This window comes from Lissotriton vulgaris, chromosome 12, assembly GCF_964263255.1.
Source record: "Lissotriton vulgaris chromosome 12, aLisVul1.2, whole genome shotgun sequence".
NCBI lineage: Eukaryota > Metazoa > Chordata > Amphibia > Caudata > Salamandridae > Lissotriton > Lissotriton vulgaris.
In genome coordinates this window covers 510,486,576-510,512,137 of record NC_141700.1, presented here as the reverse complement: position 1 = coordinate 510,512,137, position 25,562 = coordinate 510,486,576, and the positions used below count along the sequence as shown (strand labels likewise).

The window sequence follows — 25,562 nt, the reverse complement described above, 5'->3', positions numbered from 1 at the left end:
TAAAGGCTTTCCAGACGAAGTTGTACAACCAGAAGGTGTTGATCTAGACAGACAACACAACAGCGATGTTCTACATAAAACAAGCAGGGAGGGACACAATCAGCCCCGCTTTCAAAATTAGCGCAAGAAATGTGGAGATTGGCCATTCCACTCAAGATAGACCTGCTAGCCATACATCTACCAGGGAAAGACAATGTAGAAGCAGACTGGTTCCGCAGACAGACATCTACATCCCACGAGTGGGAGCTCAATGCACAGGAAACAGAGAAGCTGTTCGGCAAGTGGGGAACACCGCCAATAGACCGGTTTGCAACACGCCAGAATGCAAAATGCCAAAACTTTGCTTCCAGGTAACCAGGGGAAGGGTCCGTGGGGAATGCCCTATGGATAAGCTGGTCGAAGACATTTGCTTACGCTTGTCCGCCGATCCCTCTGATACAGAAAGTACTCAACAAGTGCAGAACCAGTAACATGACTCTGATACTGGTCGCACCGCAGTGGGCCAGGCAGACCTGATACTCACAGATAATGGAGATGGCACAGAGTGCACCCCACAGATTCGGGAGACGGAAAGACCTACTCTCTATGCAAGACGGAGAGGTGCTGCACCCAGAGCCAGAGAGCCTCAAACTAGTAGCACGGCTCCTGAGGATATAGAGTGTGCTCATCCGAAATTACCAGAGAACACCCTGAGGGTACTACGGGAAGCAAGAAGACCCAGCACACGGAAGTGCTATGTGTCAAAGTGGAAGAGGTTCACACTATGGTGCAGAAAGGAAAAGCTGCACAAGAGGATGCAGAAGGACTCAACAGTGCTTAAGTACCTCACGCACCTGCTCGAGGAAAACCTGAGCTCATCCTCACTAAGGGTACACCTGGCAGCGATAGTCGCTTACACAAGAGGAGAAACAGGCAAGAGCTTCTTCACATCACAGATAGTGAAGAGATTCCTGGAAGGAGCAAAAAAGATCGCACCACCAAAGAGGGTGCCACCACCTGCTTGGAACCTTAATTTGGTCCTGACTGAACTCATGAAGGAGCCTTTTGAACCAATTCATAAGGCCTCCCTACAAATGCTAACGATAAATGGCATTCTTAGTGGCAATCACCTCGCTACGCAGGGTGAGTGAACTACAGGTGCTAACGCTGCAAGAACCCTACATCCAGATACATAATGATAGGGTGGTGATGAGAACGGACCCACACTTCATGCCAAAGGTGTTGTCAAGGTTCCACATCAATCAGACAATACAAATACCAAGTTTCTTCCAGAAACCAGCCACAAGCGCAGAAAGAGCACTGCACACTCTAGAGGCCAGAATGGCAGTCATACACTACATAGAGAGAACTAAGGGACACAGGAAAACAAAGCAGTTGTTTGTGTCCTTCGCAAACAGTTTCATGGGGAAACCAGTAACTAAAGGAACCATTGCACGATGGATCGCACAAACAATACAGTTGTGCCACAAGCAAGCAGGACAGGAACTGGCAGAGGGGACACGAGCCCACTCTACCAGGAAGAAAGGAGCTATGATAGCTTTCCTGGCTAACACACTGTAGCGGGCTGCGCAGAAATGGGCAACAATCTGGTTTTTGTAAGTGAGGGTTTTATTTGATGATGGAGAATGTCAGTACACTTTTTCCTCGGGTGTAATCTCCTGGGGGATCGGCTCCTCTCGGGTCTCTGTTTTCGTCTCGGGGTCTCTGTCTTTTTCCAGAGGGGGCTCCGTCTCGGTTCAACCAGATCGGTCTCTGTGGTTACTCCGCAGACGCCTCGGAGGAAGGGACAAGAGAGGATATCTCAGTACCGGTGACTATACACTGTAGTGAGGGGAAAGGTGTGAGGAATCCCAAAGTGAAACTAATACAATGTCGGTGCACAGGGAAGTGGGGTAGGTGCTGGAAGGGTTCCTGGGAAGAAGGGACAAGGTAGGGAATACTATACACGCGGTCTTCCCCGCCTCCTCACCCAACCCGAGATACGGTCACGTACCTCAGAAAGCCACACGCCTCCAGGTCGCGTGTGGCTGGGCGACTCGTGGTCTCCTGGCTCCCGCGCCGTCGCCTGGTCACGCAGTTCCTCCTCTGCCTCGATCGATGTTACTTCGGGTCTTTCCTCCGCCTTCACGTCTCCTCTCACGTCTCTCCACCACTCTCCTCCAGATACAGCGTCCTCCTCTCCGATTCCCACGCCGGTGAACAAGCACACCGGACTCTCCTTCACTGGCGTATTTACATCCGGGTTCGGCCCCGCCTCCGTCTCGGGTCGCTTCCAGTTAAAGGGCCAGTCCAGGTCATCTTCCTCGTCACAGCTGTACCATTAGGCCGGTCCGACCGAGAACTGCGATTGGGAAGGCTGAAATGACAGTAGGGGGGGGGGGTCACATGATGAAACTCTCCCAGGGTATGCACCAGCCTCCGAGGTACCTTCCGAACCCCCGACTCAGTCACACACCATCCCCCCTGGACTCTTCCGATTGGGAAGAGGATGCCTAGACAGAAAGTCCGCCCCCGTATTGTCCACCCCCTTACGGTGGTGGATGGTAAACACATAAGGCTGCAGAGTCAGAAACCACCTCATGACTCTCGCATTGTTAGACTTGTTCCTGGCCATCCACAATAACGGGGCATGATCAGTGTATAGGTGAAAAGGGTGTCCCTCTAGATAGTAGGCTAACTTTTCCACCGCCCCTTTCACCGCCAAACACTCCTTCTCCACCGTTGGATACTTTAATTCTCGGGGAAACCGCTTCCTGCTGACGAACAGGATGGGGTGGTCCTTCCCGTCATCCCCTACCTGAGACAACACCGCCCCCACCCCATACTCAGAGGCGTCGGTGTGTAAAGAAAACGGCCTTGAGAAGTCGGGAGAGGACAGTATTGGGGTTGGGGTGATCTGTCTTTTCAGTTCATGGAACGCCTCCAACATATCCGATGTAGGGGATGTTAGAAACGCTGGTTTAACCTGTAACCTCAGGGTATTAGTGAGAGGTGCGGCCAGTTGTGCAAACCGAGGAATGAACCTCCTGTAATATCCGATGAGGCCTAAAATGGCTCTCATCTCTTTCTTGCTGCTAGGAAACGGGGTGTCGGCTATCGCCCGCACTTTCTCGATTTGGGGCTCTATCAGTCCGTGCCCCAAGACATACCACAGATACTTCACTTTCTGATAGGCTATTCTTGACTTTTTGGCATTGATTCTCAGACCAGCATCTTCTAAGGTTCTGAAAAGTTGATGTAGGTGTAGCAGGTGTGTTTTCCAGTCGGGGCTGAAAACGACAATGTCGTCGAGGTACGCTGAAGTGAATGAACTGATGTTCTTCAATACCTGATTCATAAGTCTCTGGAAAGTGGCAGGGGCGCCGTGTAACCCAAACGGTAAGACGGTAAACTTGTAGTGTCCCATGTCTGTAGAGCAGGCTGTTTTCGGGCGGTCTTCTTCCCTAAGGGGTACCTGCCAGTACCCCTTAGTCAAGTCTATGGTGGAAATGTACTTGGCGTCTCCCAGCTTCTCTATCAGCTCGTCGATGCGCGGGATGGGGAATCCGTCAAAAGATGATATCTCGTTAAGGGTCCGGAAGTCCATACAGAACCTCCGCGTTCCGTCGGGTTTTGGGATCATCACTATAGGGCTAGACCAATTACTCGTGGAGGGGCGGATCACCCCGAGCTCGAGCATGTCCTTGACTTCCTGTCTGATGTCTCGTCTACACGCTTCTGGTATCCGGTAGGGTCTGATTTTTATGACTTTTCCGGGAGGGGTGTTTATCTGATGTTCTGCCAAATTGGTCCGTCCGGGTTTATCTGAGAACACCGTAGCATGTTGCCGTAGTACCTTCTGTAGAGACTGTTTTTCTTCTTCCCTCAGCTCTTCATTAACAACTAATTGGTTGAGAGTACGCTGGGGTGGTTCTGGGGATATCGCTGCTAGGTTGGTCTCTTTCGGGGGAGGTCCTATCCACTTTTTCAGCATATTGATGTGGTATACTTGCGCTTTCCTGGGGGTCATCTGCAACTTATAGCTGGTATTCCCTATTATACCAACCACTCGGTATGGTCCTCCCCATTCTGCCTTGAACTTCTCGGTGGATGATGGTAACAGGACCAAGGCCCAATCATCTTTTGCCAACCGTCTCCACTTTTTCCCTTTATCGTAGAATACTTTTTGTTTCTTTTGGCTCTTCTCCAAATTAGTGTATGCCAGGTCTCTGAGTTTCCCCAACTTGGACCGTAGTTCCCTGGCGTACTCCAGGGTCTGCAGGGTTTCTTCGGGTACCTCGTTAACCCAAGCTTCCTTAGTCATGTCCAATAAGGAACGAGGGTGTCTGCCGTATAACAACTCAAACGGGGATACTCCTAGACTGCTTTGTTTCTGGCTCCTTAACACATATAGGGCCAATGGCAGTTTCCTATCCCATTCGGTCCCGCTGATTTCTAACATCTTGCGTAGGGTTGTCTTCAAGGTCCGGGTATATCGTTCCACCAACCCATCGGTTTGGGGATGGTACACCGATGTTCTGATCTGTTGGATTTTCAGCAGATGACAGACCTCTTTCATTAAGCGAGACATAAACGGGGTACCTTGGTCTGTGAGTATTTCCTTCGGAAATCCCACCCGGGAAAACAGCTCCAACATTCGGTCCGCTATTTGTTTAGTAGTGGTTGTAGACAAGGGAAAGGCTTCAGTGAACCTGGTCGCGTAATCGACTATCACTAGTACATATTGATTGTTTTTCCGTGTCTTTGGAAGGGGGCCTATCAGGTCCATGCCGACCCTCTCAAATGGCACCCCAATGATTGGTAGAGGTTGAAGAGGTACTGCAGGAGGTCGCGTCATATTTTTCTTCTGACAGATTTCACACCTTTGGCAATACGACATAGTGTCTTTGTATACTCCTGGCCATTAGAAGTGCCTCAGAATCGACTGGGTGGTCTTCTCGGCACCCGTGTGTCCCGCCACCAGATGTGCGTGGGAATAAAACAACACTTGATCTCGAAACGGGACAGGCACCAACAACTGCTCCGGGTCTTCTCTTTGTCCCTGCCTATACAAGAGGTCATCTTTTATGAAAAACCGGGGGTACTGGGGGGGGGTCCAGGTCTTAAGATCGATGGGCTTGTTCCCAGGCATTGAATAGCGTGTTGTCGTTTGCCTGAGCGAATCTAAAACTGCGGTCTAGGACCCAGGGCTCAGCTGACACCAAAGCTGGATGAGGGGTTTTGTAGCCTCGATCTGCACTGACTGGCCTTTGCACCTCCCCCAGGCTTTTTTTAAACATTGTGAGAAACGAGGGATTGTCTGTGCCTATTATAAGGTCCTCGGGTAGGGAGGGCAATACTCCTACTCTGATGTCCTGCGGGCCACCCTGATCGGGAACTAGGGGAAGATGGGCTACTGGGTAAGCCCTGACGTCCCCATGCACACAACGTATATAAACCCGTTCCTGAGGTACCAGCTGGTGTTTTTGTACATGCTGGGCCTGGACCACAGATTGACGGCAACCGGAATCTAATAGTGCTTTTATCTGGGTTCCTTTATTCTCACACTCACTCTAAATGCGTGCCCCATTTCTGCAGAGTACAACACAGTTCGGGGGAGGTATCCCACCTCCATAGGCTTGTCTACTTGTTTTCTCCTGGGACAAAGCCGTGCGATATGGCCCCAATTGCCGCATTCAAAGCATTGGGGTCCTCCAGTCGAGGTCGGCTCGTTTCTCCATGTTTTAGGTCTAACCGGCTCAGGGGCTTTCACCGGTTTCTTTTCAAGCCGGGATCCTGGTTTGAAGGTTTTGTCAGGTTCAAATGGGAGTAGCCGTGGTTGTGCCCGGGCAAAGGTGATTGGCCATCTCTACGGCCTGGGCTGTGTTCAGATGGGGGTGTTGGCGCAACCACTTTTGGGTGGTAAAGGGGAGGGCCTCGAGAAAATGCTCAAGGTATACTCGGTCCATGATTTCCTCCTTGCTACTTACTGCCGGGGTTAGCCACTTATCAGCAGCCATCTTGAGCCGTACAAACAAAGTCTTAGGAGTTTCGCCCGGAACTCCCCTTCCGGAACCGGATCCGGTATGCTTCAGGGTCGAGCCCTAAATGATCTAATATAATCTTTTTAATGTCGTCATAAGGGGTGTTCCCCGTGTGGTTGGCGACTTGATAAGCCGCCTGGGCCTCTCCTACCAACAAAGGAGCAAGAAAAAATGGCCATTTAACAACGGGCCAGCCACAGGCGCGGGCCGCCCTCTCAAAGTTTAAAAGAAAGGCGTCCGGGTCTTCTCCGGGCTGATACTTTTGTAGGGATACCCCGCTGATGTGCTGGTTGCCTCCTCCCTTCACTGGCCAGCTTTTCTGGGTTGGTTCGGCTTGCCTGGCCGTCAATGCCGCCTTCATCACTTCTCTATCGGCCTTGGCGGTGCGTAGTTGTTGGTCTATTGCCCATTCCAGTCGCTCCTGTCCTTTCACCAGTTGCTGAACCACCAGATCCATCTCGGTTACACCGATGGCATGGGTGCCCGCATTCTCCACCACTGTAGCGGGCTGCGCAGAAATGGGCAACAATCTGGTTTTTGTAAGTGAGGGTTTTATTTGATGATAGAGAATGTCAGTACACTTTTTCCTCGGGTGTAATCTCCTGGGGGATCGGCTCCTCTCAGGTCTCTGTTTTCGTCTCTGGGTCTCTGTCTTTTTCCGGAGGGGGCTCCGTCTCGGTTCAACCAGATCGGTCTCTGTGGTTACTCCGCAGACGCCTCGGAGGAAGGGACAAGAGAGGATATCTCAGTACCGGTGACTATACACTGTAGTGAGGGGAAAGGTGTGTGGAATCCCAAAGTGAAACTAATACAATGTCGGTGCACAGGGAAGTGGGGTAGGTGCTGGAAGGGTTCCTGGGAAGAAGAGACAAGGTAGGGAATACTATACACGCGGACTTCCCCGCCTCCTCACCCAACCCGAGATACGGTCACGTACCTCTGAAAGCCACACGCCTCCAGGTCGCGTGTGGCTGGGCGACTCGTGGTGCCGATGGTCTCCTGGCTCCCGCGCCGTCGCCTGGTCACGCAGTTCCTCCTCTGCCTCGATCGATGTTACTTCGGGTCTTTCCTCCGCCTTCACGTCTCCTCTCACGTCTCTCCACCACTCTCCTCCAGATACAGCGTCCTCCTCTCCGATTCCCACGCCGGTGAACAAGCACACCGGACTCTCCTTCACTGGCGTATTTACATCCGGGTTCGGCCCCGCCTCCGTCTCTGGTCGCTTCCAGTTAAAGGGCCAGTCCAGGTCATCTTCCTCGTCACAGCTGTACCATTCGGCCGGTCCGATCGAGAACTGCGACTGGGAAGGCTGAAATGACAGTAGGGGGGTCACATGATGAAACTCTCCCAGGGCAGGCACCAGCCTCCGAGGTGCCTTCCGAACCCCCGACTCCGTCACACACACCCATTCAGGACATATGCCTGGCGGCAACATGGGCTTCAGTGCACACGTTCACGAAGCACTACTGTGTGGACATACAAATGAACAAGGAAGCACAAGTGGGGCAGAAAGTGCTTCAACACATATTCAGCAACCAACGCTCGTCTTCCACCCAGCCGCCACAAATATAACAAACCGCTACAAAGTCTATGCACAGCATATTGAATCCAGAAAGATTAACGCTGCAAAACGAATAGTTTCTTACCTGTCGGTGTAGTTTTGCAGCTTGAAGATCTTTCTGGATTCACTAGCGAACCCACCGCCTCCGCCAGAAAGATGAGGCTGGAGAGAAAGGTGGTAAAAACAAAGACAAGACTGAAACGGACACCTTGGAGGTTAAAGCGGTGAATCACTTACTTGAACACTGCCATAGATTCGGACACAAACCGAGAAAAAAGAATCCGAAGATGGCTCCCAAGGGAGGGAGCTTCCGCAGGAAGCGTGCCGATGTCACAGGAAGGACAACAAAAGGTGGGACGTCGACACCCACCTGGGCTACAGGAAAAAAAAAAAAAGACTACGATTCCGGACCCAACCACTAGACCGCGGAATAATGCACAGCATAGTGAATCCAGAAAGATCTTCAAGCTGCAAAACTACACCAACAGGTAGGAAACTATTGATTATTCCCCAAAGGGAGCTGCACCCATCACCAAACCCTGACTTTCCTCTTCTCCCCTGACTATATAAAACCTGTCTGTGGATGACTAAAAAATGTCTCACCCTTATGGCGAACCGTCACCTCAGACCAGTGGGTGTTGGTTACTATCCAACATGTTTATGGTCCGGAGCTCTCAGCCATACCTCCCACCATGCCACCTCGCATACACAGACTATTAGCGGTACACCAAATACTACTCAAAGACCAGGTCAAAGCCCTCCTACTCCAAGGGGCAATACAACCTGTCCCCAACCATCACCAGGGTACAGGAGTAAACTTGCTACACTTCCTCATAACCAAAAAGGACCGGTCCCCGTAGCCCATTTTAGAACTCAGACCCCTAAATGAATACATCCCTTCAGAACACCTTCACATGGTATCCCTTCAGTATGTTGTTCCTCTTCTCCAGCAAGGCAACTGTATGGCTGCGCTATATGTAAAGGACGCTTATTTCCACATTCCAATACACCCAGTACATTGCCAATATCTCATGTTTATGGCTCTGAGTAAAAGATAGAGGGTTATGTGGACCTATACAGTTTCTATTCTAGACTAATTATTAACTATTATTTGTCAATCCAAACTACGGTTGGTCTATATTAGTCTAGTCACAGAACTTTAGGCCTGAACCAAAAAATGGGTACAATATGGAAGGGAAAAAAAAAAGAAATAAGACTTCTTTACAAAAATAAAAAAAATATATATATACATATAGCATACGATAAATATACCTGCATTTAGAAGAGAGAAAAAAATTCTTTCGGCACAAGAGGGGGTGTAGGGGAAACATAATTTAATTTATAACCTATAAATGTGTGTATATATATATAATATATATATATATATAATATATATATATATATATATATATATATATATATATATATATATATATATATATATATATATATTTGTGTATATACAAAGGGGTGACCAAAAGGTTGGAGGAAAAGAGGAGAGTTAATAATAACATACACTCTACACCACATAAGGGGTCTCCTGGCCTTTCCCATCACTAAACAAGTTCCCTCTTAATTTCCATACTGGTTTGGGGTCGCGGTTTGTCGACAGATTATACTAGCAGGGTGGAGGTAAGGCCGGGCTGTTGGAGGTGTAAATCTGGCTATCCATCAGGCCAGAGTAAGTAGGGGAGGGTTTTCCAAGGGGGGGTGGGGGGGGAGCAAAAAATCCTCATAAGTCTGCCTCTTGTTCTATAGGATGTTTATTTCTGACACTTGTCCAACATCAGAAGTGTAAATGGTTAATCTTAGGATCCCCGCAGGTGCTGTTGGGAAAGGTTGATGGGAGGGGGATAGAGGTGGCACCATGACAGTTCTCCACTATATGTCCTGGAATGTCAACGGTCTGCGAATGAGAAGTAGGCGGGAACGTATAATGCAGTATCTGAGGGACTCCCCCGCGCAGATCATTGCCATCCAGGAATCACACCTTCTTAAAACAGAGGCCGTGGAGATACTTAAAAAACAGAGATGGGTTGATAAATTCTGCTCTACCGATCATAACGGTAATATTAGGGGGGTTCTATTTATTTTTTTAAAAGCTGCTAAAGCCAAAATTTTGGATCTCGTAGAAGACCACACAGGGATATGGCTGATATTGAGAGTACAGTTGGTGGGTCGATGCTGCACCTTGGTGGGATATTATGGCCCTAACTCAGACGATCCGTTGCATATGGACGCCATTATGAACCACCTGGTACTCTCTCAGGATCCGGTGATTTGGATGGGCAACTTTAATATCGTGCTGAATCCTAAGTTGGATAAATCAGTAAATTTGAGGGCCTGTAGCTCACCAAGGTCTAGGCGAACTCTTATAGCAATTATGACTCAGCTCGGCCTGGCGGACCTATGGAGGGAAAGAGCGGGTAATAAAATGGGGATCTCCTTCCGGAATAGTCGCTTCAAGCACATATCCAGAATAGACTATGCTTTGTTCAGCTACAATTTGAAAGACACCTTAATAGCGTTAATAGCGATAGAATATCTTCCATCTCATCTGTCGGACCATTCTGCTCTTGTTTTTTCACTTAGAACCGACAGTAGGAAGGAACATCCATCTTGGTCATTTGATCGGACAATCCTACTTGAGGAAGGTGAAGTTAACTTCCTGGCCGCAGAAACAACTGCATTTTTTAAAATAAATCTTGAATCCTCATCTCCGGCAGTGGTCTGGGGGGCCTTTAAGGCCTTTTTAAGAGGGTGTATTACTAGTAGGGCCTCCTATCGGAGTAAAAAATACAAGGTCATGATAGCCAGTTTGGAACAGGAAATGAAGGGTATTGAATTAAACCTAGGGCAGTCTCTAGGTTCTCTAGAGGAGCAGTCAAAATTGGCTGAGCTAAAGCTCCAGCTAGAAAACATTTTACACGAGAGAGTTAATAAAAGATGGAAAGCATGTAAGATCTCCCATTTTGAGTTTGGAGAGGCTGCGGGTAGAGTACTGGCATGCAAAATAAATCTGACCAAGCCCTGAAATACATCAGAGAAATCAAGGTGGAGGGGGAGGCGGCGCCAAGGGTATCTAATCAGGAGATCGGTAAAGCCTTTTTTGAATTCTTCGAGGCAATCTATAGGGAAGAATTACCTAATGACCAGACGGCAAGAGATACGTGGCTGGAAGGGATCATGCTTCCAACCCTCTCAATAGCACAGAGCAATAGTTCAGAGACTGTAATAACGGAGGCAGAAGTAAGGGAAGCAATACGGCACGTAAAAAAAGGGAAAGCATCTGGCCTAGACGGTCTTCCTAGTGAGATATACAAAGTCTTGGGGGAGGATATCGTCCAAGTATTGACGACCCTTTTTAACGGCATTCTTAAAGAAGGGATGCTACCGCCAAAATCGTGGGGTGAGGCCACAATTGTTCTCATACCCAAACCAGGGAAGGATGTATCAGACTGTGGGTCTTACAGGCCAATATCGTTGCTGAACAGCGACTATAAGATCTTTGTCGCCATATTGTCAGCAAGATTGGGAAGAGTAATAGGCACCATCATCCATCATGAACAAAAAGGTTTTATTAAAGGGCGCCATCTCTCGGATCTTACACATGACGTGGTAGGGGCAATAGATATTGCCTCGGCTTTCTCCCTTCCATTGGCCACCCTCACCCTTGACGCGGCAAAGGCCTTTGATAGGGTCAACTGGCCTTATCTAAACGATGTACTAAAAAAGTTTAACTGTGGGAAGGGCTTTTGCAGAACCATTGCCTTGCTTTATGGGGCCCCTTCGGCTAGGCTGCTGATCAACGGGGTCTTAACAGAACCCTTTAAGATTACTAGAGGTACGAGGCAGGGCTGTCCGCTCTCTCCCCTCCTTTTCAATTGATATATTGAGCCGTTTGCCCAGGTTTTGCGGGTACGAAAATATTCCATCATTTAAATTTAAGGAGTGGGAAAGGCGGACAGCATTATATGCTGATGATATTTTAATCTTTACCTCCGATCCTGTGTTGTCCTTTCCTGCTGTGATCCAAAGGGCAGAAGAGTTCGGTAATATCTCGGGCTACAGTATTAACTCAAGCAAGACCGAGGTTATGGTGTGGAATCTTCCAGATCCACGGTTATGCATAAACATCACCACCTCTATGCGCTATCTCGGAATCCGAATCACCCAAGAAATCGGTACCATTGCCCAAACTAACCTAGACCGAGTCTCCAGGGAATGTAAGGGCCTTTTGAAATCTTGGACTCACCTGCCACTCTCTATAATGGGTAGGGTGAACCTAATAAAAAGGTCTATTCTTCCTAAGTTTATATTCATTTTTGGTGCCATCCCTTTGGGGTTTGCTGTTAACCGCATGCGCGCTAGCGCAATTCCGCTCCTGTGCTGAGTTTTTCAAAACCGCACTTTACGTGACGAGCTGGGCTCGTCATCAGCGTGCGAGGAGGCTACGCCATGAGGAGCCCAGCTCGTCATCCGCGTGGTAGGGGTTAAGATGATTGACAAATGTCAGCAAGAGATTAATTCCTTTATCTGGAATTATAAATCCACTAGAATTGCATGGAAGAAGTTGAGGAGGAGAAGGGAGAAGGAGGTCTCGCCCTACCGGACTTGGTATATTACGCATGGGCCTTTCAGTTATCCTACTCCAGGATGCTCTTAAAAACACCATCTAATCTTCCGGGGGGGATAATGTATAAGGCCATGTTAACCGGAGCAAATCTACCAGCTGATGGATTTCTATTTAAGTTTGGGAGCCAGAAATTCTTTAAGAAAATAAGGCTAAAAATGTTAGTCATGGGCTAAGGTTTAGTTAGCCATTAGAAAAAGATTGGGGCTGTCCCACTACTCTAATTTTGCTCCCATATGGGACTCTCCGGGTCTACCTCAGTGCCTAAGGGACAGCTTATCCTCTCCACTAGAAGAGGCTGGGATTACTAGATGGGGAGATCTAATGGTAGAAGGATCGGTACTACCTTGGGATGAATTACATGACCGTATAGGTCCAGCGCTTTCTAGATTTAAATTCATCCAGCTGGAAAGCTGGGGGAGGGCCTAGGGGCGTAAAGACTTACACTTCGGGAAATTAAGCTACCTGGAGCAGCTGCTATTGGAAAGACCTAGGGGAGGCAAGGAGGTGGCCTTCTGGTATTGGCAGCTGCAAGAGGAAACTGATGGGGATTTTACCCTCCCAGATGAACTGTGGGTAGAGGCGACTGGCTTTCAGTGTGAGGAGGTATGGTTAAGATCTTTTGCGCTCCTCTTAAAAGTGGTGAAGCCATCATGGCTGAGACGCAACCACCTTTTCACAGTCCATCGGGCATACATAACACCGTTGAGACTTTCCAAATTTCTCCCAGACAAGAAATGTAATACATGCAATCTATTAGAAGCATCAGACATTCATATGTTTATGGACTGCCCCGACATCGGCCGGTTCTGGGAGGAAGTGTTGTCTACCCTGAACTCCATCCTGAACACATCAATAGTAATTTCACTGCCACTTATCTTCGGCTTGGAGGACAGCATTTCTGGCAAGGCTAGATCTTTTTTGTTCTATGCCATTTTGCTGGCTAGAAGGCAGATTTGTATACGGTGGGTTGAGAAAACTGCTCCATCATATTCGGACTGGCTCACGTCTCTATATGAAACATCAAAGGTGGACATGGCTAGAGCTTGCAATAATCGTAACTTGGCCGTTTGGGATCTGCTGACACAATGGAGATAGTGTTCCGGGTTTTTTTGGGGGGGGGGGGGTGTTCCCCCGGGTCCTATGATTATGCGATCAACACTCCTTGGACCAGGTCTGGCCTTGTTACGGTTTTTGGTGCCACAGGTTGAAACATACCTAGATGGAGTCAGCCCAAGATTTTAAAACCCCTCTTCCTCTTGGGACCTCTCTGCCACCAGTAAAATACTTCAGCAGAGACGGGCAAGAATATCTTTGCTCCCTCACTTGGTCAGGGACACGCAAGGTGGCTGGTATCTCCTAAGTAAGGGGCAAGGCAAATGAGGACAAAAAAAAAAAAGAAAAAAAAAATCTCATGTTTGTGGTATGCAGAAGGCACTATAAGATCAAAGTCCTCCCCTTTGGGGTCGCTACTGTACCTCCGTTATTCACCAAGTGCCTTGCAGTGGTAGCTGTTCACCTACACAGATAGGGCATCTGTGTCTTTCCTTATCTGAATGATTGGCTCATCAAAGCTGCCACAACCAAATGCAAATTACAATAGATCTGCTTTATCGCTTAGAGTTCACCACCAAATCCCACCTCCAACCGCTACAGATCCAGGTTTACCCAGGCACTATTCTCAACACAGGAATAGGGTTAGCTTATCCCAGTTCTGCAAGGATACAATCTTTTCAAGCACGGATTCCCTTGTTCAAACCAAATCAACAGCTCACAATTAAGACAGTCATGTGTTTTTAGGCGTGATGGTCTTGTGCATAACTAGATTACCTCATGCAAGGCTGCACGTGTCCGTTGCAGGAATGTCTAGTGCAGCAGACAGTGTCATTTGGACGACCTGGTGTTGATTTGCCGATGCATTAATCATTCTCTGCAGTGGTGGAACACCAACGACCTCTTGTGGGGCGGCCTTTCCTAGACTCTGTTCCGCAGACCATTCTTACAACAGACTCATCAATCACAAGGAGGGGTGCACACTAAATGAATTTAACCGTGAAAGGTCTGTGGGTGACCAAATACCTGGGTCTCCTCATCAATTGCTTAGAGCTTCTAGTTCACTTAGGGTTGAAAGCCTTCCTGTCTCACCTAACAGGAAAAGTTGTCCTTGTCCAGACAGACAATATGACAGCCATGTACTAACTTCAGAAACGTGAGGGGGACATGTTTTTCACAACTGACTCAGCTATCTCAAGCCATTTGAAGTTGGACTTTCCGTCACAACATTCACATGTTGGCGAAGTACCTTCAAGTGATGGACAACCCCTTTGCCGACCTCCGCAGGATGCGGCAGAAAGAGAACTTCACCTGCACATAGTCTTTAGTTGGTTTTGCAAATCGGCGTTTCCTCATATAGATCTGTTTGCAACCATGGACAACGGTAAGTGCCCAAACTTTGCCTCCAGGTTCCCACACCCACAGTCCAGTGGCAGTGCTCTATGGATATTTGCCTACGCTTTTCCTCCTCTCCCACTTCAATTTATGGTTCGGAGGCTTCGGCAAACGTCTTTCTCATCCTGGTAGCTCCCACATGGTCTCAACAGCCCTGATTCACAACTCTGCTTCACCTTTCTGTAGTCTCATATGCCCCCATATCACCCCACCACAGGCCAGACCTTCTCATGCAGGACTATGAACAAATTAGGCACCCAGATCCCAGGTCTTTTAACCTGCCGATCTGGCTCCTGAGGTCATAGAATTTGCATAACTTAATCTTCCCCCTGAGTGCATAAACATTCTCAAAGAAGGCTGCAGACCTACCACTTGTGCAAGCTACGTGGCCAGATGGAAAAGGTTTGTCTGCTACTGCTATTTCAAACAAATAGACCGTTTTCAAGCTACAGTACAAAACATTGTCTGTTATTTGCGTCTCTTAAAAATGTATGGCCTGGCCTTCTCCTCCATCTGGTTAGATCTAGCTGCAGTAGCTGCCTATCTTCAAAATTGGCAACACATCTCAAAATACCAGTAATTAAGGCCATCATGGAAGGTCTCAAAAGAGTGATTCCACCACATGTTTCAACAGCGTCCTCTTCAAATCTTAACATTGTACTCACACGACTCACGGCCCTCCATTTGAGCCCTTTCACTCATGCCCCCTTCTATTTCTCTCTTGAAGGTGCCATTTTTAGTTGCCATTGCATCTTTCAGGCATGTTGGTAAGCTTCAGGCATTAACCTTGGAAGAACCCTTCCACAATTCATAGGGACTGGGTTGTCCTACGCACCAACCCAAAATTCGTCTTCAATCGGGACGGCACGCGGGACGCTTCACGCTGTTTCACTAAAGAAGCTGAAGCTACAAGCAATATATATTTTGGAAAGTGGATGAAGCACCCATGCATTGAATTCCTTAGCATACAACTTTAAACTGTGTAAACAAGGATTGAATGGTGGCAATTAACGTACCGCGTGCACAAACATCTTTGTTTTTAAAAAAGTCCTGTTTTAATCGCTAAATATCTGATAAATACCGGAACCATTATTGAATCCATATTGCTGATTAACAATGGATACAAAGATACCCCTCTATCTACTTAATTGTGGCTTATTATTTATGAAAGGACGGCCCTCTGAATAAGAAGTTAATTTGGGAAGACAGCTAATATATTCCTGAGGAAGGCGGCTGTTTTTTAAATGTCCGTTGAAACGCGTTGAATCAAAGGGAGAAGTGCAATATAGATTGAGCAAGGATTATTCTGACTGTTGCGGAATCTTTACCTTTATTTTGTACCTCCCTTATTAGTCTTAGGAACTGTCTAGGTTGAAATTTTGTATATGAATTGTTCCTTCTTTATATTGTCTGTGTTCCCAAATTTTAATTTAATTTTAATATCGGTTTGTTTTAACTTGTTTTTATATATGAATAAACTGTGCATACCGAATCTATTTGTTTTTACAGAATTTTTTTGTTGTATATTGCATTGCTCCAACTGGTAGATCTCTATGATTGAATGATATTTGTCTAGTTGTATGTAAGAATTGTTGTCTTTATATTGAATAACCCAAAGGGAATTTTCTTTTGACATACAGTCAGTTCTGGTACCCTATCCCTTTGGTGTCGGGTCCCTGTCTCTTTTTATTAGATATTCTAAATCTAACACTGGATAGCAGGGAAATGCAAAGCATATGAATCTACAGCCTAGCAAGCTTCACAAATGAATGTTGCTTTAGCAATCACTCCTACTACCTTGTGAACACTAACTGCTTTAGGAACCCACAGAAAATGTCACACAGTGGGAATCTTTGGTCACTTCATAAACATCTGGTGGTCTGCCTTTCCATTAATAGAAGAATGGATAATTAAATAAAAGATGAAAATCCATCCTATTATTCCTCTAGTGAAATAAAATGAGGCTCACTCCAAGTCTGATGTGTTTTAGATGTGTGCAATCATGAATGGAATGTTCTTTTTTCCAACAGGCTCTAAACGAGTCCCTAAAGCTGTTGAAGACTCAGTCTCCCCAGACTGCTGCAATGCTCTTCAGTGTCGACATGGACGCTGGAAAGATCACATGCTTATGCCAAGTACCACAGGTAAAGTTCTCTGCTGATCATGTACTCTATGTGCCTTGGGTTTTCCAATGCAGAGTCCTCGGCCATCTTCCAGTGTAACCATAGCTGCTAAATCGCTGTGTACCTGCATCATAAACTCCCTTCTTTTCCTGTCGGCTATCGCTCTCTAGTTATGAAAGGTACTAAGGGACAGAGATTCACCATGCAGCTAAAACACAATGGTACAAACTAAAGCGGAAAGCCGCAAGTGACGGGAATTACACTTCTACTAAATCAGTACATATTTTGCACACATTGTTAACATGTGGATGCCGGGGATGAGCTGAGAAGAAGCAAGTTTTACCCGAGGTCTGTCTAAAATTTGTGAAAAAATTGTGTAATGGATTGCCAACATATTTGCCACTGTTTGACAAATCTACACAAAACTTTGAACAGCTCTGGCAAAACTAAGATTCAACATGTCCGGTTTCATGCAGACAGTGTGGAGACCAAAAAACCTTAAACCCCTTGATTGTAGCAAAAACCTCGGACCAGAGTTGGCATGTAAGCAGACAACTACTCGGAAAACGAGTCTATTGGATTTGGTACACAAGTAAAGTCGTTTTAGGTCTCACACCTGTGGCGCATCGCGAAGCGATGTTGCAGCGAGACTTATAGTCTGCGAGTCTGCTTTCAAGCAGACAGGAGATGGGCAAGCCCAGCATGCCGTAATCGGATCAGGTCGCGCACGCGTTCACCATCTCCTATCTCCCTTGAAAGCCTCCAACACACACAGCCACACCCCTCCGCTTTGCACACACACACGCGCGCGAACACACACGAGTGCACACACAGAGACACACAAGCGCACGTGCACGCACACACAAGCGCACACACACAGAGCCCCCCCCGGCTGTAATTAAGACTGCCAGCTTTGCTTCTCATAAGCAAGGACTATAAGTACAAAGTGCTTGTTTACGCACAGCTGGCAGGTTTTCAAATGCATACATAAAAAGCATTGTCATTTACAATGCCAATAGCTCAAACTCTCGCAAATGCGAGACCTATTGCATTGCAAATTCTTGTTTAAAGATTTGTCTTTCAAAGATGGCAGACGGGCTTTGAAGACGTACATTTTAGAGATCTCATCACTGTTGACATATTTGCACAAATGTAGATTTTTTTAGCTTATTCTTTGTATTTTTACATTCAAGCTGCTCCGTCAAGGACAGCTTGGGATTTGAGGACAGCTTGTGACAGTTAAGTGGGAGGAAGGAAGGATTCAAAAAAATGATTAATTTCCTAAATACTTGGGCGGTCATTTAGCACGTTTTAAAGGTTTCTTTTGAGATGTATAGTTGTATCCATGTCAACAAGGAGGGGGGCTGGGTTAAGAGCGCATGAGTGAAAAACATATGCATGCAGTAATAACTTAGGTGCAGTTTAATGAATTTGCATGAATATGTTCAGACTGCTATAAATCTGAAACAAGTGCAGGAATCCCAGGTTTCATCCAGATCCGATGGGTCAAAATTAAAGACTGAAGTTAAAAACATTTGGTTTGCAAATAACTTTGGCGCCATTTGATGGATTTGCACAATTGTTAAGAAAAAAACTTGCAAACTACTGTGTGTTAGGGGGTATGACCACAAGCACAATCTGGTGCAGAAGGCCTTCCTGCAGGCCAGTCCCTGAATCAATCCCCTGCCAGTTCAGGCGGTGCTTCCCACCCCTGCTGTGCACAAGGAAAGGCCATTTGTGGCAGGGATTAGAAGAGCATCTGGGCTGGATACACTGGCTGTAGCCCTATGTCCAACTGCTAATTTTCTCTTTAAAGAAAGATACAATTACTGAACAAATACATTTAAAATATTGTTTTCGTTCAGATAGTACAACAATGTAATCTTCACATCCGGGGAAAAAACTTAAGCAAAAATATTCACATCTAAATTTATTATCTGCTACAGAAAATAAAACTCTCATCCTACCATCAAAGTCATAGTATGCCCCTAAATGGGAGGTTTGTGATCTCACAATATTTGTATCAATAAACAAATGGACTTTTCTCAGGCATGGTCCCTGGAGTAACTGCAGAGTGCTTTTCGACAGTTTTATCCTTTTTGGACGGAAAAGTGATAGAAACCTCCTTTTTGTCCTTTGTGGCCGTCTCCAATCGAACAGCCTGTCCCAGCCTCTCCTTTTCACTTCCGTGAGGAGATTTAATGGGACTAGCCCTCTCAGACCTGTCGGAGATCTTACAAGGGGCCTTGATAGGGGGCTCAGATGAAGTAGAGTGAGGAGATCTACCCCTCTTCTTGGATCTCCTAGAGGAAGACATAGATGTAGAATCTTCCTCATCCGATGAGAGCACCTCCTTCCGAGTCTTCATCTTCTGCAGCCAGGTCAGAAGCCTGCCCTCTCTGTCTCGCAATGTCTTTGTAGAGAAGGTTCTACAAATTTTGCAGTCTGTGGCCTTGTGGTCCGGGTATAAGCAATAAATACAGCTCTCATGCTTATCTTCAACAAAAAGTCTATTTTTCCCACAAGACGCACAGGACCTGAATAAAGCCTTCTTTTCCTTGTCAGACATAGTTGAATTGTAGATGAAAAGTTGAAGAAATAAGTTAAATGGAATGGAAAACTGAGCAGAGCTCAGTGGAGACTCCCTAGCACAACTTGCGGTTAAAAAATCTGAGGCTCTCTCAGGAAGGTTCTATGGGGTGAGGCTATTCTGATTGGTTGTTGTGGAGAGTTTGGGCTCTTTTACACAAAGAGGGTGATATGCTACAAAATGAGATGAGGCCTAGGCCTGGTTTCTCTTTTGGTTCTATGGTTATGATATTTTTTTTTTATTTACCGAGGCTCCCATTCCGATGACGGGGAATGATACAAAGCATGGGAATCTATGAAAGTTACCAATACTGGGGAACCAAAGTTACAGGTAAGTAACTTGTTTTCTTCGCGAGACACCCCTGAAGTGGACACGTGCAGCCTGCAAGCAGCACTATAGAAATGCATGATGCCATCGACCTCCACTCCGGTACCACACTTAGATTTAGTGTTGGTGAAGGCCAAGACTTTGCATACTCTTCTGTACACTCCTATAGTTGAACAGCACCAGTTTATTGCTCTGCAGGCCTTTCCTTGACACACTTCGGCAAGTGACTCTTGGATGCCTCACTCCCACTTCAACTAGATGATTGTTGAGGGACTCTGGGCCACAAAACACAATGGGTGTGATATCAACTGCTTGCAGTTACTGCCCATCATCTAGCCCTCAGTGTTTTCTTTAAGCTCATCAAGGGAAAAACAGTCTTCCTAAAGACAGACATGATGGCTATACATTACATCCAGAAACAGAAGGGAACCCACTCTCACCAGCGGTCTACCCTTATGTAGAATATTTGGCATGTGAGCTGTCCTCAATAACATTAAATTCTTAGCGGAAAATTAGCTGTGGCGGACTGAGACTTTGCAGACCTGCTAAGCAGGAAGCATAATCATGTCCATGAATGTGAGTTGAACCCACAGCTCCTTCTTCAGTACCTCCTTCAATGGGGCACTCTAAGCAATGACCTTTTTGCCACCCCTCGGAACAAAAGTACCAAACGTTTGCCTCCAAATACCCACAACCATAGTCCATGGTCAGTGCTCTATAGATGAACCCCAAGCAGCTCAGACTAGCAATTTGGCAACTAAGGGTCAAGAATTCAGGTGGTTCAAGCTTCCAGAGAAGTGCATGTTCGGTCTCCGCTAGGTGTGCAGGCCCACTATACGTGCCTGTTATGCTGCAAAGTGGAAAAGCTTTGTCCACTGCTGTACTGATGAACACATAGCCCCCTCAAAATTTCTGTTCAGGATAGAATTTGCTGCCTACCACATCTCTAAAAGGCTGGGTTAGTATACAGTTTCATTTGATTACATTTGGAGCATACTTGGAAAGTAGGAGCACACGTCTCACTTGAAAAGTCCTTTAATTTAAGCTTTCATGGAGGGGTTTAAAAAAGTTATACTTTCTAAAACTCCCACAGCCCCTTGTGAAACATTAATGTGGTACTTGTATGTCTCAGGGACCCACCCTTTGACCCACTCCATTCTTGTGCGCTCCAATTCTTCCCATGGAAGGTGGTCTTTTTAATAACACCTCTCTCAGATGCATCGGGAGCTACTGGATTTAACCATAGTTGGGGCTTTTAATCAGGTTTACATGAACAGACTGTCCTTTAACACACTGGATTTTAAAAGGGCATTTGTGTAGTGCATTGACAGGACCAAGTTCTTCCATAAAAGAAAACAACTCTTTGTAGCTTTTGCCAAATCTTACATGGGACACCCCAAGTTCAATTTATCAATTTCAAGATGGATTGTTAAATGCCTACAAACCTGTTATGCCAAGCGCATATTTGCAGTGCCTCCTAGAGTTCATTCTTCGCACTATAAAGAGTGCCATTATTGTATTTTTAGGCACCCCCTTAATCAGACATGTAAACCTGCTACTTGGTCAACTCCACACACTTTCACAAAACACTCCTGTGTGGACATCCAAGCCTGTCAGCAGACTTGAGTGGACAACCAAGCCTGTCAGCAGACGTGAGTGGACAACCAAGCCTGTCAGCAGACGTGAGTGGACATCCGCGCCTGTCAGCAGACTTTAGTGGACATCCGCGCCTGTCAGCAGACTTTAGTGGACATCCGCGCCTGTCAGCAGACTTTAGTGGACATCCGCGCCTGTCAGCAGACTTTAGTGGACATCCGTGCCTGTCAGCAGACTTTAGTGGACATCCGCGCCTGTCAGCAGACTTTAGTGGACAACCAAGCCTGTCGGCAGACTTTAGTGGACATCCAAGCCTGTCGGCAGACTTTAGTGGACATCCAAGCCTGCCGGCAGACTTTAGTGGACATCCAAGCCTGTCGGCAGACTTTAGTGGACATCCAAGCCTGTCGGCAGACCTTAGTGGACATCCAAGCCTGTCGGCAGACTTTAGTGGACATCCAAGCCTGTCGGCAGACTTTAGTGGACATCCAAGCCTGTCGGCAGACTTTAGTGGACATCCAAGCCTGTCGGCAGACTTTAGTGGACATCCAAGCCTGTCGGCAGACTTTAGTGGACATCCAAGCCCGTCGGCAGACTTTAGTGGACATCCAAGCCCGTCGGCAGACTTTAGTGGACATCCAAGCCCGTCGGCAGACTTTAGTGGACATCCAAGCCCGTCGGCAGACTTTAGTGGACATCCAAGCCCGTCGGAAGACTTTAGTGGACATCCAAGCCCGTCAACAGGGTTTAGCGGACATCCAAGCCAGTCGACAAACTTTAGCGGACATCCAAGCCTGTCAGCAGACTTTAGTTGGTCAAACCCTGTTATGGGCCCCATTCAAACATCTGCATCATCTACTCAGCTGCCATGCCACTCCTTTGGTTAGAAACCGCTTTATAATCCGTGCCGAGCTTGTAAATTTATAGCCACATATGCTACGACCAGAAAATATTACTTACCTTGTAAACACTTGGTTCGAGGCATATGGGCTGCAGACCACACATTATAGCATTAGATCACCATCTGGTGGTGGGCCCGGATGATTACACTTTGTTGTTGTCTTGGAAGAGTCTTTGTCTGTTTGGTGACTCCTCCCTTAGATCGTAGTGCGCATGGGCATCGACTCCATCCTCAGATTGTTTTTTTCCGCCATCGGGCTCGGATGTGTTAATCGTTCGGTCCCGTGACCGATCTCTTTTCGAACCCATAAATCAATCTACAACATCGACATCGTTTTCGACACTGATTCCGGTTACCCGTGTCGAAGAAAGGATACACTTCTCGATTCCAGCGTTCGTTGGGCTTTTGGCTCATGGAAAGAACACCCTTCAAGAAGTGCCCTCAGTGTGGACACAGGTTTCCCCACACTGACCTTCATGAGGTTTGCAATCTGTGCTTGTCTCCAGAGCACAAGAGTCGAGACTGTGAGGCCTGCACTTCATTCCGGTACAAGAAAACCATCAGGGACCATCGAGCTCGAAGAGCTATGGAGCAGTCATCGTCGTCTACACCCGACCTCATCATCGACAAAGCGCCGATCGAGGTAGACGCCGAAGAACAGCAAGAAGACGTCGTTTCCGAAGCGGAGGATTTAGCTTCCGAAGACGAGGACCGATCCGAAGATGACTATCTTCTTCCAGCTGGTCAACAGGTTGTGAGTAAGAGCGTCAACCCTGTTCACCCCACCATATCGGGACAGGCTTCGGTTCCACCTCCGGGTCCAGGTGCACCCGACCAAAACCTTCCGACGCCCCGCCTTCAGGCTCAGCAGCAAAGAGTACTCAAAACCCTCCAGTCGACTCGGCTAGAGTCAGTCTGTCAGTCCCAAAAAGCAGAAGGTACTAAAGCCAAAGTCAACACCGGCACCGGAACATCCATCGGTACCGAAAACAGGCCAGCCAAAACCAAGTTCGGCGCCGAAAAAGGTTCCCAAAGTTACCGAACCGAAAACTAGTCCGGTTCAGAAAAAAGCGGACCCTAAAACAGTTCCGATTATCGAAACATATTTCAGCTCCAAAGGCAGACTAATCTAGACACATGGGAACTAAAGCTTTGGATCCAAAAAATACAGATCCAAAGAAAAGACCAGAAAAGCCTTCGGAACCAAAACCAAGAACCGTTCCAAGGACAATGGACACTGCAAAGTCTAAAACTTTCGGCCCCAAAACAGATAAATCGGCGCTGAAAAAGGATTTGCCAATAGAAGAGCTTTTCCAGCCTGATGCAAGGCAAAAAACTCGTAAAATTCATCCAAAGACTGGACATGTATACACAGTGCCTGAAAAGAGGAAAATGGACTATCCTAAACCACCGGCAGTTCCTCTTAAAAAGAATGTTCAAACTTCCCCTATAAGAATTCATTCACCAGAAGTAGAAATGCAAGTAGATGTATCTCCTGTACATTCTCCAGTCAGTACACATAGCTTTATACCACAACATGAGGACTATGGGGATACCTACTCACAAGAGGTTGAGAGTAAACATCAAATGGATGATATTAATGATCCAGATGAAATGGCTGGGCCATCAGGTGACCCCTTTGAAGACTATAAGGCACCAGATCTTCCACAAGACGGGGCATACCTGTCTAGGCCTTCTCCCCCTGAAGACACCATTGGGTTCATTCACACAGCTCATTCATAGAGCAGCCACTTTCCATGGAGTAGACTTACATACAGATCCAATAGAAGAAGACTTTCTAATGGACACACTGTTATCTTCACATAAAACCACTACCACTTTGCCAATACTTAGCGGAGAGGTAAGACCTGCACCAGAAATATTTAAAGACCCAGTCAGAGCCCGGGTAATTAACCCCAGGCTTGAAAAGAAGTACAAAGCAGCTCCAACTCACCCAGCATATATTAAAGGTCAGTTGCCACTAGACTCCATGGTAGTGTCAAATGCGAGAAAGATCTAACTCGCAGACAACGGGATACTCCACCCCGATAAAGAGTCTAAGCTTTTGGATGCTTCTGGAAAACGCACCATCTCACAAGCAGCCAATATATGGAGGATTGCTAACAGTCAAGCTCTGTTCGCGAGAATGACAGAGCTCATTATGATGAGTTAGTCACTCATGCAACACTTGCCAGAACAATATAAGACTAGGGCTTCTGACCTAATACAGGAAGACAAGATTATAACAAATACCTCCATAAGATGCGCACTAGACACTGCAGACACAGCATCTAGATCGGTAAATACAGGGGTACTGTTGCGCAGACATGCATGGTTACGCATCTCTGGGGTCAAACCAGAAGTACAAGCCAGTATATTAAACAAACCATTTGACCAACAGCATCTTTTCGGCCCAGCAGTGGACAGTGCACTAGAAAAGATGAAAAAAGATACTGATACGGCAAAATCAATGGGAGCCTTACAAACGCAAACCCATAGACCTTCCTTTCGTCGCTCCTCATATAGGGGCGCCTCTAAAGGTTTCCAAATTGATAACACTTCCTCTTCTTACAAAGCGCCCAACCAAACCTCACCCGGTAAGGGATATTATAGAGGAGGGTATAGAGGAAACAACAATAAGGGCAGAGGTAGAGGCAACAACAGTCGTAACGCCTCTATCCCCACCAATAAGCGACTTCCCTCCCATCCCCCCAGACCATTCCACTCCTGTCGGGGGAGATTACAACAGTTCCTACCTGTCTGGAACTCCATCACCAGACAGGTGGGTGAGACAAATAATTGTCGGGTTATTGCCTGGAGCTCACTTCCTCTCCTCCATCAATACCACCCAGACAGCATCCCATGTCACAGGAACACCTCATACTATCAAGACAAGAGGTGGAATCTCTACTGCAAAAGAATGCAAAAGAACCAGTCCCAAAACAGCATCAAAACACAGGGGTTTACTCTCTTTATGTTCTCATACCCAAAAAGGACGGGTCCCTCAGACCTATTCTAGATCCAAGACCCCTAAACCTGTACATACAATCAGACCACTTTCATATGGTCACACTACAACCGGTTCTACCGTTCCTTGCCACACTAGACCTCAAGGACGCCTACTTTCACATTCCCATTCATCAATCTCACAGAAAGTACTTACAGTTTGTACTAGAAGGCCAACACCACCAATTCAAAGTACTCCCTTTCGGAGTAACTACAGTACCTCGAGTGTTCACAAAGTGTCTAGCAGTAGTAGCTGCACACTTAAGAAGGGACAACATTCATGTCTTCCCATATCTGGACGACTGGTTAATAAGATCAAAGGTATACAACCAATGTGTGCAACACACGCATCAG

At 46.8% G+C, this 25,562-nt stretch overlaps 1 protein-coding gene across 1 annotated transcript in view; it reads left to right on the top strand.

Annotated features, from left to right (window-relative positions):
* The window catches only part of AARS1 (alanyl-tRNA synthetase 1), a 336,551-nt gene that overhangs the window by 288,466 nt on the left and 22,523 nt on the right, over positions 1–25,562 (top strand). Inside the window, exon 20 of the mRNA XM_086945275.1 lies at positions 16,696–16,809. Within this exon, the coding sequence (XP_086801401.1) occupies positions 16,696–16,809 (114 nt within the window). The remainder of the gene's footprint in view (positions 1–16,695; positions 16,810–25,562) is intronic.